The sequence below is a fragment of the Diadema antillarum genome, unplaced genomic scaffold (assembly GCF_040938485.1).
Source record: "Diadema antillarum isolate AM-2024a unplaced genomic scaffold, OU_Dant_1.0 scf00000213, whole genome shotgun sequence".
Lineage (NCBI taxonomy): Eukaryota > Metazoa > Echinodermata > Echinoidea > Diadematoida > Diadematidae > Diadema > Diadema antillarum.
In genome coordinates this window covers 319,209-333,271 of record NW_027271102.1, presented here as the reverse complement: position 1 = coordinate 333,271, position 14,063 = coordinate 319,209, and the positions used below count along the sequence as shown (strand labels likewise).

At 38.8% G+C, this 14,063-nt stretch overlaps 1 protein-coding gene across 1 annotated transcript; it reads right to left on the bottom strand.

Annotated features, from left to right (window-relative positions):
- Nucleotides 1-2,966: 2,966 nt before the first annotated feature.
- Nucleotides 2,967-13,596, bottom strand: LOC139724424 (exostosin-1b-like). The gene is made up of 3 exons (XM_071635568.1): nt 13,558-13,596; nt 12,953-13,113; nt 2,967-7,006 (listed from the first exon to the last, which is right to left on the bottom strand). The coding sequence occupies exons 1-3, from the start codon at nt 13,594-13,596 to the stop codon at nt 6,613-6,615; spliced, it is 594 nt and encodes a 197-aa protein (XP_071491669.1). The 3' UTR covers nt 2,967-6,612.
- Nucleotides 13,597-14,063: the final 467 nt, after the last annotated feature.

Sequence of the window (14,063 nt, the reverse complement as noted above, 5' to 3'; positions counted from 1 at the left end):
ACTAGATGTAGGACCAAGCACCTATGGTTTTTCAAACGGGAATGTGAAATATTACCTCTAATGCCTGGCATTGAAACTTGAGGGGTGAAGTCATAGACTGGTGTTGTTTACATAGAGGTCTTTGTACCATGCTCAGTTATGTAGAGCATTTCTTTCCCATCTGAAAGCTCCATTACTAGGTACAGTATTTAAATGATGCAGGCAGAAGACTTTAATAAAAAGATGCAGCTCCATTCACATCCTTCTGACTTTTGATCCTCTGTGTACAAAATACATTGTATACTCATGGCCAGCATGTTTGACAATTTTCTAGAATTTTACCATTAAACTCTTTCCAATAAAGGGGAATGAAACCCCAAAATGCATGTGGATTGCGTGACAGCAGCAAAATATTAGTAAAACACATCAGTGAAAGTTTGAGGAGGATTGGACAATCCATTCCGAAGTTATGAATTTTTAAAGTTTTGATGCTGCCATCGCTGAATAAAAAGACTAATGGATTAAGACGTGAAATATGGAAAATGATATTCCACAAAATTTCATCTTTTATGAATAATACACATTCCCTCGACTTGTTACTGACATATGGTAAGGGTAATATTATTATCCCTGCTTTCTGAAAGAGGAAAGTCAAGTGCTCTTTCATTGTGCTAGAAAAGTGAAAATATGTTGTTTTTCTTTATATTTTTTTGTATTATTTTTTCATACAAGCTATGTGACATCATGAATGGTAGGAGTCTTCTCATCCAATGATAGCAGCACCAAAAGTTAAAAAATTAATAACTTTTGAACGGACTATCTGACTTTTCTCAAACTTTCACTGATGTGTTCTAATAATATTGCTGCATTCACTCAATGCACATGTTTATATGGGTTACATTTCCCTTAAACCACAGGGAGGTATGAAGGCAGTATGTGAATACGTAAAGCAAATATCTGATTAAATTTCAGTCTTTCTTTTATCTCTATGTCACAACGCTGTCACCAGATGAATATTAAGCCACCAAGATCTTCTCCACGACACAACTGAAACCAAAAGTAAATACTTTAATCTTGATACAAAGGGACACAAACTCTTGAAATTGCTAGAAATTCAATACATAGAGCCTTATATTTATGAGGCTTTATGTATCGTTTGTGCAAACTAGCAAAACTAAAGCAAAATTACCCAAACTTGCATCTGACCGAGTCAGTGGTCAACCTCGGCAACAGTAAGTAGGACACAGACAATCATCATTGAAGAAATCATTACTGTTACAACAGAACCTTACTTGTCAAAATTTTGGTCATTACAATATCTATTTTGCTTCTTTGCATGTCCACCTATTTCATGGTAATTGCTGAAAAAGGAAGGGTTTCTACAGATGTATTTGCCCCTCTCTGACTTGAATCCACCCCCTCCCAAAAAATGTAATTTTTATCATGCAGGGATTCACATTATGGCAGTAATGCCATCTGAGGTAGCTTAGCTGTGTGACCATAACACATGGGTTTTACCATTAGTCAGTGAAAACCTTCATTGTGGTAGATTTCATAATTTTCTATTATAATGTCATTTGTGAACCATCTGTACATGAGAAGGGCTTAATGCTTGCAATCATTAAAAACAGGAAAGACATATCTCCTTCTGCCACAAATGCCTTAAGTAAAGAGAGCACAAAGGCTTATTCAACCAAAGCTGCTAAATTTTTGAAGTGAGGAATTCTGAACATCTTGGCTTGAAATCGGAGCTTGTAGCACAATGTATAGATTCTGGGAGCTGAGAAGTCAAAAACTGACCACAAAAAAATAAGCCCTCTGTTTTACCTCATGGTCTCTCACATTGTTTCAACATTGAACAGCCTGAAGCCTTTGGTTCCAAGACTATTGAGTCAAAAATGCTGATAAGGTGGAAATGGGGCAAGTCATTCTGCCTCGTATTCATTTATAGTTATAGGTACAACGAAAAGTAGTGGGTAGGGAGATATTGAGAGAGATCAGGGAAGAAGTATTATCTTTCACTGTGTTTCTGGCACAGTGAAGCATGTTTACACTTCAGCCTATGACAGAGCATGGTGTATAGCTCCACAAAAAGATTTCTACTACATATGTTAATACAAAGTTAATTCTATGTTTTAATCCATATCCATAACAGGAATTTTAGGATCAAAGGGTAATGTTTTCTTTCCTTTCACTCTTTTTTTGTTGTTGTAGAACTCACCCCCCCCCCAAAAAAAAGGACCATATCAATAAAAGTTAGGATATGATTGCGAGGTAATTAGGTAAATCACTCAGGTAACTACAAATACTAGATATATTATGCATACATCTCCAGTTGCTGCGTGGCTTTAGTATACCGCATTCCCTCCATTGCTACTATAATGTATTGAGTCCCAGTGCGATTAATGACAGTGCAAACTACGCATTCAGACATTTACATAAGGAACCACAAAGTATTACAATCATAATCTCTATAGTGTACACACCACAGGAGAAACTCAATATCCATGATAAACATATACAACGCATAGTCGCATATCACATATATATAAATATATATATCAAGAACATTTGCTGGAGTTTAATTTTGCATATCGCTTATAACATGCTTCACATAATTTACTTCATTCAAGCACTAGTTACTTGTACTTGAAAACAATACGGTGGACCTACCACTGACATTGTATGGTCTGCATCATCACATTATACTGTAGCACCTTTCTGAACAGAGAGAGAAAATAATGAATAAAACTTACACTACTTATCAGAGCAGATCACAAACGTACATAATCAATAAATATAAATGAAACAACGGACAATGTAAAGGTGAAGAATAGTAGTAGCAGTTGTAGCATTTGTACTAGAAGTATTTTGACCAGCACATACAGGCAGTATCCCCCCCCCCCCCCACCCCATCCTACTCTCTTTAGGTACTGAGGCACAATGTTAAATATCATACAGAAATCCTACAGTTAGCCATCCTCCTTGTTAGCTACCAATGGTAGTATAAGACAAGGCTTTGTGTAACCTGCTCTGAGTATCACACAGGCAGTCACTGAAGACACACACATAGAACATATAGTGGCCACTGCGCATGGAACACGAGTTTAATATCTTATGACTGTACACAAACCATGTGGAACACTCGGCAGCAATAATTTTGGTCATGGAGCATCGACTGAGAGTGGAGGTACATCATATCTATGTGAAAACACCTAGCATCAATGATTACATCTGAAACAAACACAATACAGGGCAACAAAGAACCAATTTTGGTGTGAAGTGTGGAGATATAATTCACGGCAGTCACTGCCTACACATCACCTCTCACATGGCTAGATCCTTTGCCATGAATGCTCATTCTATGGTAGGGCCTAAATTTCTTGTGTATGACCCCTGGGCACCTACTGTAATTAGACTCTATTAAAGAGGGCCCCCTCACATAAACTGCAGAAACTCTTGTGAATGCACAATGCCAATGTACATACTGTATGTACACAAACCTACCAGCAGAAGTCATTAAAAGATGAAAAAAGCTGTGTAACAGGCAGGTTTTGGGTGAAATGTTTTGTTACCATGGAGATAAACTATTTTCATAAACAAATTCTCTCATTTCCATGTGTTCCTTATATGCCGCACATCCATTTGTTGTAGTTGGAGTTGTTATTGTTATTGTTATTAATACTACCATCATGATTATGGTCATTATCATTATAATTTTTATCATTACTATCACCACCACCATCATCATCATCAACATTATCATCATCATCATCATCACCACCATTATCATTATAACCTTTAGGAGAAGTGGCAGAGCAATCATGAAGACTTTACGAGAAACATGTTGTTAGGTATGTGCACTTTTCAACTCTACATGTAGACTTTACGGTGGAGAATTTCAAAGCATTGGGAAGCAGGGCAGATGCAAATATCTGATGTTAATACATCTATGTGTTCACTCTTGTTATGTGACATAAAATCACTTAATCTGAGAGTTGGCAATTCAAACTTGGAAGATATGAGAACAGACTGTGTTGTAATATTAGAAGAATAAATATCACCATACAATAATTTACTGAAATGTCTTCTGCTTTAAAATTGCATTCATATGCCCTCCTTTTGATGAACTGTAAAGGCATCTGTGAGAAAGAAAAAACCCACCATGCATTAAATTACAATACAGAACGGATGCCATGTACTTGATGTCACACAACTCTAATGGATTTGTAATGTACAGCATACGATAGCCACCAATTTTTTAATGATAGAATTTGCCACAATTCCCCCACAGAGTAACAAATTATCCTCTCACAAGATCATGTGGTCCACTGTTTGTTAGGTAAAACAAGCTATAAGAAGGAAATACACAAAATTCATGCTGGAGGGACATTTATGAAAGAAAATACAAAATAAATGTGCACATTCAGGTGATACCAATACAGTGTACATACAAGTTACAAATAAGAAATGAGCACATTCTAGACAACATAGTCAAACTGTGGCCTGTGAACCTGCTGCAAAGCTAACTATTGTTATGGACATAGCCAGTTCAAGTCAACATAGATGAAATTTGCAATCAAACCTTCATGACAAATCAACAAAATAATCATACATTACTTTCATGTGAAACATAACTACATCAAAGCGACTTTGGACGAACTTGGAGGTGGACTAGAGAGTAGGACACACTGATTATAATTTCTTTTTCAAATTGTTTGCATAATTCACTACACTACTGCTTGACAGCTTTTCTCAAGCATGTTGACCCTTTTTGTGACCTTGCATTTGAATGAATATCATTCATGGATCATGTATTCTCCAAGAATAATGAGTAACTCTTCACGAGATAATCCACAAATATTGAACATCTTCGCAGATCCAAGATGTCGTGGAGAATGTTTGCATGATACACCCTAGGTTCAATCTCATTTTCAGCTGTACAGATTTGCACCAAATACTCTGTTTTCATAAAATATAATCTCACTCCTTTTTTTTCTCTGGCTTGCATATTCAACAGTATGATTAAAGGAAAAAAAAAGTGACAAGCATACATTAAAGCAAATAAGCAATTACAAGGTTCATCAGAGCATGATTCCAATGAAGCAGTGTTTCCCCTCTCTGCTACAATCACTCCCGATCGGTATGCCCACTCTTGATCACCAACATCCAAATTGGCCATCTGAAATTTATGGAAATGCGCCATACACGTGTCTACATTTCAGTCCCCTCATTTTGTTTCTACAAGAAGGAAACGTAATATCTGCTTTACAAAATGTCTCCTTTCATCTCTCATATTTTTTATTTCTTCCTTTTTGTCCAAAAAATAGAATTCTGAAGTCTTATCCTGTACATCACATCCATCTGGTAGTTCTATACACACATAATTGACCAATAAGAGATAGCGAAGATGTGGATTCTTCTCATCTCTAGCTCTTCACACACTCACACACAAACACACAATAGTTTCGATATCTCTTCTAGTCTTTATAGTGCACGAATAATTTACATCTCGTTAAAAAATACTCTGTCTATGCTGTCATTGAGATGACTTCAGTTATCTTTGGCGTTCCAGGAACAGCAGTGATACATCAACAATTCAACGTCAAATCTACAGCCGAAATAATACCTCCGTTTGAGTCAAATACAGAAGGAGAAAGCAACAGCATCGAATCAAGATCTACAAGGGTACTTCCACTTGTGTCAAAAACAAAAAAATATAAAGCCGCTGATATTGTTAGTCTCTAATTTGTCAGTCTTTGATCCTTTTTGTACAACTTAATATATTCAAAGTTTAAAAACAAATCTTCATGTTCACATTTGGGGAGAAAGCCTAGATATGGGAAAAGTCAAATGAACTTCAGATTTTTAAGTTCAGCAATGATTCATCACTTGCAGTGTTAAGGTTAGTACATCAACCATTTCAAAAGATGTTTAAATGAAGTCCACTTCATGATGTAGGTATGTAAACTTTAAGATGATTCAGGGTCTAACTACATGATTTCTGGTGAGTTAATACTCTCTTTTTATCCACGTCTTTTAACTTAATTCCCATGGGAGACTTCTGTCGGTTGGTCAGGCAAACAACAAGGTAAGCTGAGGGGTTGTCATGACAACAATGATACCAGTGGTATGTGCAAAATTTGACAAAATTGTAAAACCAAGTTGTTATAAATCTGCACCTCAAGTTACTGGAGAGGATGAAGACCACTGACCTATATTTGTTGAGAAATCACACATACACATGTATTTGATGAAAAACTCTTTGTGGTCAGTGATTGCTGGTTGTATGTGACTTCCCTGGAACTCTGGGAATTTGCTGATGTGATAGGGACAGTGTGCTGAGCGATGCAGTTGAAGAAGATGCACGCGCTGTATTACATGGCTGAGAGATTGGAGGTTGCTTCCAAGAAATGATTCCGGTGCACGGCACTGCGGTCCCACACACTGGAAATGGTGTGTGGCGGATATTCCTCATCACTTCTCTCCACACACCAACACAGCTGTTGAGCTTCACACAGGCAATCCAGCTGGGTACTAAATAGGTTAGTACTTTTTTTTTCGTTTTCTTTTCTGTCGCTCATACAATGGTAAGAAAGGTAATGCATGGATGTGGCATTACGATTCAGGCCTTCACGTCCTTGGTTTGGGATCTACCATCTCAATTTGGCGGTAACGTTTTCTCAAATTTGAGACGTAGTCTTTGTAGAGGACCGGGTCCAGTCTCATCTGGGACCGAATCAGCGGCATCTTGCCTAGCACTGTGGTGAAATAGTTCATGCACTCCTGCCGCTGGTGGAAGTGCTCGGCGCTCAGCCACTTGTTGGTCGCCAGCGACGTCGACGCTGCCACCGCTGAGGCCAGCATGGTGTCGCGGTACTGCTTGCGCTGCGTGACCTTGATGGGCGGCAGCTGCGTGACCTGCGCCACGAGAAAGTTCATGAGGATGTCCTCGCAGTTGTTGGTGGTGTCTACATGCTTGCGCAACGATGAGGGCAGCATGTGTGTGAAGAGATAGTGGTAATATCTGGGTGGACACAGAAAAATCAAACATGTCATTTATTAGTGTCAAGTAAAATGATATATTCCAACAGAAGCACCAAATGGCAACTTCAATGTGCTGATAAAAGGATTTCAAAGGGTGAACTTGAATCGTTGAGACATTTATTATATAAGCGATACACAGAGAGGGTTACCGATGATATCAGATGGAGCAGGACTTACAAATCCATAACAATTTTATTATTTACACTTCGGTAGTTGGAATCTACCCTCAAGACCTCAGCTGAAGTGAAGACAGAGTATACAGCATTCATACATCAGGAAGGAACTAAAGAGCTATCAGAGAGGTACTTGTGTGTTACATGCATCTCATTTGGTAATGCAATATACAAAATACAGGAATATCATTCTTCTGTCAGAACATGACAAAATAGTTCATTTTTCAGGGAGTACTGTCCAGAATCAGGGGACCTCGCAAGTCTGTGTGAAGGTCGTGTGTGTATTGTGCATTGTGACTGCACATAGCAAGAATATTGCTTTTTAGTATTATCATCCCTTCAAATGTATCACAAAGTTTTATTCTATTCGACTAGACTGACACTGCAACTGTTAGTACTACTACAGTTTCAAGATTAAGATTGACGATGGCCACACCGGCAGCTCATGTGACTGTGATGACTCATAACACAATGCTTAAGAAGTAGTTTGTAAACCTGTCCATTTGACAGAATGCAAAACTTGTCTTACTATCTCATTTCCAGGATGAATAAACACTTACCATTACTGAAACAACAAATAACAACTCATGCCAGATATCCAAACTTCCTCCCCGAGTGATATTGTGGCTTTCCTAGAATCTATGTGCCTCTGTATTCAAAGCATCAAAGCAATGAGTGTTGAGTTTATTCTGTCTTTTTTGCTTCATCAGGGTGTAGACTTTTAGTGTAAATCCTCGGTGTCAACATTCAGCACAAACTTTTAGTGCAGACACTTAGTGTAAAACCGTAGTGTAGAGTTTTATAAGTTGGGTAAGCCATCAGTGTTGCTCCTTGCATAAACCGAGAAAAGCAGTTTTCTGGTACTGTAAACGTGGAAATTTTCGCGGTACATTAATTTTCACGGATTTCGCGCTACGTTCGGCTAGCGCGAATTCAAAAACGCGCGAATATTTCTTCACAATTTTCTATGCACATTTTGAACGGGATGAATTGTGTGCGCTTCATCGATGATACTGCTACGTAGTACAATGTACAGGCATGTTTACGCTACTAGTACTGTGCGAAGATAGGATAGATTGCTGTGTACTGTAGCATGCATGTGTGCACCGCACGCACCGATGCTACATTCCCCCGTGACTACGGTACTACAGTCACAGCTGTACTACGTATTTGAGTGCTTGTACTCGCAGTCGAGCCGCTCGCTACGTCGCTTGTCGTACGCTGGCATAACAAGCTATGTAGCAGAGGCTTTGGATGAAAGCAGTGAATGTGTACTACCGTAAAGTAACCTGCTGCGGAGCGCGAATTTAAGAACCCGCGAATACGTTTTTGAGCCGCTCAGCGCGAAAAATTAATCGCGCGAAAATATTGACGTTTACAGTACATGAGAACGAAGACTACAAATGGAACTCACACACTCTACTCTACTTTAATGTGTGACTACAGCTGGATAAACAACTTAGCTAATGCATGCATTTACGTTAATTCGAGGAAGTTTTCTTACTCTATAGAACTCCCTATAATGGTAAAACACTGCTGCGCAGACTGTTTTCTGGTTGTATGTGCGGAGATTCATTTGTTTTCATGTTTCTTGTATACCAAGAGTTTGAATTGGTGTACCCAGGTAACATCACTTTACATTTCTGCAAGGGATGGGGTAATGAGAAAAAATGTTGAAAGGTTTTGTTGCTATTGGTGTTCACCTATCACCTAGGAAAACCAGGCATGTATTGTATTACGGTACTTCTACAGATACAGGGATGCCAACCTCGCAAACAGCAATGAAATATTCTGAGAACTAAAAAGTTGCAATTTTTTTTTTGTGTGTGGAAAAACAGTATTTTTACCTTTCCAGCTATAGAAATGTAGAGTAATGTAATTTGGGGAAAACAGTATTTTCCATGAAACCTGCAGTATTTTGTTTGAAAAAAAAAACAGCAAAGAGTACTGTAAAAAAGCAACAGTTGACATTGCCCTAAATATCACAATGAAAAAAGAACAAGAGAGGAGTGACAAAGGCTGCCAACTATAAAAGTGGATCTTTCATCAAACCCTCTTGGCATGGTAGCATCAATTTATAGGGTTACATCAAAAAGAGGTAAAAATACCTACTTTAATTATATGCTGGTAGTGGGGTAGTATGGTGCTCCTACCCCTTCCCCATCATACAATTCAATTTGACCAAGAATTGCTCAAAGAGGGACAGGTAACTTGGATAACATTTCAAAACAATTTATCCAAAGATATCATACAGATTTTAGAGTCATCATGTGACTTTTATTCTTATTAACTTTTTTTTTTTTTTTTTTTTTTTGGGGGGGGGGGGGGGAGTTGCACTCATTAAAGGCAAGTATAACTGTACAATAATTTTTGAACCCACCAAAATAGCACCATAATGATGCTAGTAGTTGCAGTAGTAGCAGTAGTGATAATGATGATAACAATGACTGTATTGACACGATTAATATTAGTACTAATACTCATACCACTAATTATATCAACATCACCATGACCTTTACTAAAGTCATCATCATCATCATCATCATCATCAATACCATTACTTCTACAGCTACTTTTTGTCAACATTATTGTATTTAATCACTTTTGTACGCTATCAAATAATTTTTTGGAAGGAAAATGCCCTTGCAAATATGGAAAAGTCAAGAGGAGAGAGGTATTTAAAAGAACTAGGTTCCTACTCTGTGAGGGAAGGAAATTAAGTGACTTCCTATTTCGTAGGGGAAGGAAAATACCAATTCCTTTCCTGGTGACCTTCCCTCTCACATAAAGAGCGGTACTCACACCCCCATAACACTTCCTCTTCATGGCTATTCCCCACCGGTGCAATATGAGACCGATCTGACCATTCCCTTTAACACCATCAATCTGTGCTCTGATTCTTGACCTTGACCTACAAGTATCCTATCATCCACCTACATATATCCTACACCTTCTCTGTGCCTAACAGTGTACCAATGGGCTTGAAGCTCCGTTTACCATGTCTGGTATTAAATGAAAATAATGATTACCTCTGCCAAGGGAGGAGGTTATGTTTTAATCTGTGTTGGTTTGTTTCTTGGTTTGTTTGTCTGTCTGTGTGCAAAATAATTCAATAAGTTGTGAAATGGATTTAGATGAAACTTACAGGAAAGGTTGAGGGAACAGAGATGATTAAATTTTGGTAGTGATCAGGAAATATTCATGGATTTTATGAAGGATTTTGGATATTTTGGCAGATAGGGTCAATGAACTTAAGAGTTCAAGCTGCGCATTTTTCTGAGGTTTGCATACGCTCACTGAAGTGGGTGCTCTGGTTTCTACTAGGGCAAGGCGTGCTACACAGCTGGAAGTTGATGACATAACAAAAGGCTTCTATATTGGGAAATGGGGCAATTTTCAGCATGCGTACGGGTGGAAATCACTGATCTCTATGGAAGAACAAGATCAGTGGTGGAAATGAGCTGCTTGGCAGAGATCTGCACTCTCAAAGTACTTCTCTAGTTACAAATGACTTGTCTTCTCACCATGCAGCACTGAAATATTAATGTGCGATGAAATCATGAGGATGGTTATCTTATAAGCCAGTCTCTTTACTCACAAATTAAAGCAAAAACTCTCTTTCTAACATAAATTTAAGAGGGAAAAATTATAACTTTCATCACAAATAACCCCACAGCTGATGACTTAGCAATAGTGAAATTTACATAGGGAAGATTGTTTTGTGTGAATATAATCCACATTCTGTTGGCAATATGTGTTAAGTTAAAACCTTGTTCCTTTTTATGTGTGTGAAAATTTCAATAAAAATACAACGTAGAGCTGTTTCTTTGTTGACCATAAGAAACATATCATTCCACTATTCTACAAAATAACTTCTTTTGCTTATACTTTCTTGCATGTGCTTTAAAGGACAAGTCCACCTTCATATACATAAGGATTGAGAGAATGCAGCAATATTAGTAGAACACATCAGTGAAAGTTTGAAGAAAATTGGACAATCCGTTCAAAAGTTATGAATATTTTAAGTATCTGCGCAGTCACTGCTGGAAGAGAAGACTACTACAGTGTATGATGTCACATGCGTACAACTATATAAGGAAAATAAAAAGAGAATTTCACAAAACTTTACTTTTTGAATAAAGTGCACAGATCTTTGACTTGCTACTGACATATGTTAAGGGTAATATTATTCCCCCTGCCTTCTGAAAGAGAGAAGTCGAGTGTTCTTTCGTTATGGGAGAAAAATGGAAATATGTTGAATTTTCTTTATTCTTTCTTTATATCGTTGTACTCATGTGACATCACAAGCTATAGTAGTCTTTTCATCCAGCCGTGACTGAGCAGAAACTTCAAAAATTCATAACTTTTTAACGGATTGCCCGATTTTGCTCAAACTCTCACTGATGTGTTCTACTGATATTACTGCATTCATTCCACGCACATGTCTATGACGGTGAACTTGTCCTTTAAGGTGTGTGTGTTTCCCCCTAACTGTATGTTGAGCTACGACAGACTGTGAGGGTAAGTTGAATCCCTCTCCCTCTCACCCACCCTCTTCTCCACTGATCTGTTTATTTATCACAGTTTAGTGAGATGAGTGTAAAAGGAAGAAATGGTGGTGGATTCTGAGGCCCCATTTGACCCGATCGGTGCCCTGTGTGAGACAAGAGTTAGTGTTGAACGATTTGAAACTGAAGAAGAGGGGCGGGGGTTGCAGGGATGGTTTCAGGACAAAAATTGTGATATTTTCAGAGGATTTGAAATGTGACCGAAAACACCACTTCATTCTCTTTTTTTTTTTTTTGGGGGGGGGGGGGGGGAGGGGGGGGGGGGAGAAGGGTTTCACTACATGCGGTCAGATTGGCAAAAGATCGAGAAGTTGAAGATCACAATCTTTAAGATCAAGTAGTTTTGCCAGTGTGACACAAAACTTCACGCTCCATCTAGGGATTTTTCCCCCTTATGCCAGCCCCGCCAAATTCTTGATCTTCTGCCAGTGTGACCAGATGACAAAAGATTGCTGAGACTTCGCAATCTTAAACTTCTCAATCTTTTGCTCGTCTGACCATGCCTTTCAGCCTCACTCTTCATTGTTCTCAGAAGATTATTTAATGACTTTTCTGGAGGATTTCTTGAATTTACTACAAATGCATTTATGATGTTGCCGAACTGCTTTGAAAGTGAAACCAAAGACATAAACAGCATGATACCAGTCAAGTCATATGCTATGATATTAAGTGGTCTACATAGTTACTGGCTGATGATTGGTCATGATGCAATCATGTGACTTAATGCAGCACGGATCAATATGGTTACAGAGCAAGCAGTGACACCATATCAGATAATATAATTTCTGCCAAGGACTGGTGGTTGATACTTAATGTCTTGGTTCCTTCTGCATCGTGCATAGCATCAGAGGAAGAGCATTATGTCTACAAACATGACACTGTTTCTACACAGCTTTACCAAAGCAGTAAATTAACTAGATGAAACGTATAAGGCTACTTAGCCTAACTCAGATAACCTCATTCCTAGCACGCACAAATAAAATTCTCCATTCTGTGGAGTTCTCTATGCACAGAATGAACGATAACTTTTCTCTTGACCAGAGTGTACAGACTGCTAATAAAAATTGAGCGACGTTCTGAAATTGCCTTTAGGGGCCACGAACAAAATGACGGTATTAAAAGTAGTACTAATTTCTTCGTGCATGCATGCCTTTGATGTGTGCTACCAAGTCATGCTGCGCTCACCTGTGATAGAAAGCTGCCCCTGTGAGCACCATAGAGTACTCGTTGGTCCATTTGGAGGAGTAGCCCCAACGGGCCTTGGCCTGGTCCCAGAAGTGGTTTCGGGCTGGGTACCCCACCAGTCTATCTGGAAAGGTCTGCCACGTGGTGAAGGCAAAATCCACCTGTGGAACAGGATCATTTGATTGATAGATAAGAAAAGCCTATTTCTCATATCAGTTCAGAGCAATTCACATCAAATTTTCTTTCCAATATCACAAATTCTTTCAAATACAAAAATGAAATCAATTCAATGTGAAATTCAAAATTGTGACAAACATATTTGAAAGCAGAAACAAAATTCATTGTTTTGGTTACCAAAGGTGCATAAGGCGCACCTGGTAAAGTAGGGACTGCGAGCGACGGAGAGCGACACTCAGCGACGGGGACATATTGCGAGAACAATGAAGTGCGTCGCAGTATGTTTTTACTCCGTCGCTAAGCGTCGGTCAAAGCACTACGCGCCATCATTTTGATGATACCGCGACGCTTGCCGACGCTTGCTGACACTTGCCGACACCCTCAAAAGAAGCTGTTGATTATTTCTATGTTGCGTGACCTCCGCTCACGCAAGCGTTCGTTTTGATAGTGCCGACGTTTCGGGACATGGCGCTTGAGATATAGCGAGATTTCTGAATGGTCACGGCCAGTGCTTAAATTGAATAGCGAGCGACGTGTCCAGACGCACCTCTCCTGATTACAAATGATGCTTGTGATAGCCCGACGATGAACGACGTGTCCCGACGCTTTCCTTTGTCTCAACATTGGTTATGAGTTGATTTGCGTTTCGTTTGGCTATAAGATGGTGAAAAGAAAACGTAATTATGGGGTGTGATCTCACTGAACGGGGAACACTTTGAAAGTAGCGATCGAAGAGGGTTTATGAAAACACATGTAGGTCTACACTCATACGCGAATGTATGCCTTAATTAGGCAGCTCCATACATGTAAAATTTTGCATGCACGAGGTTAGATCTTTTTTTATCTGTCAAGTGACTCAAGAACTAAATACAGTGTATTACGAAGTCGTCCTATTTCTCCCGTAGGAAAAAGTCAGATGTTTTTCGTTACTTTT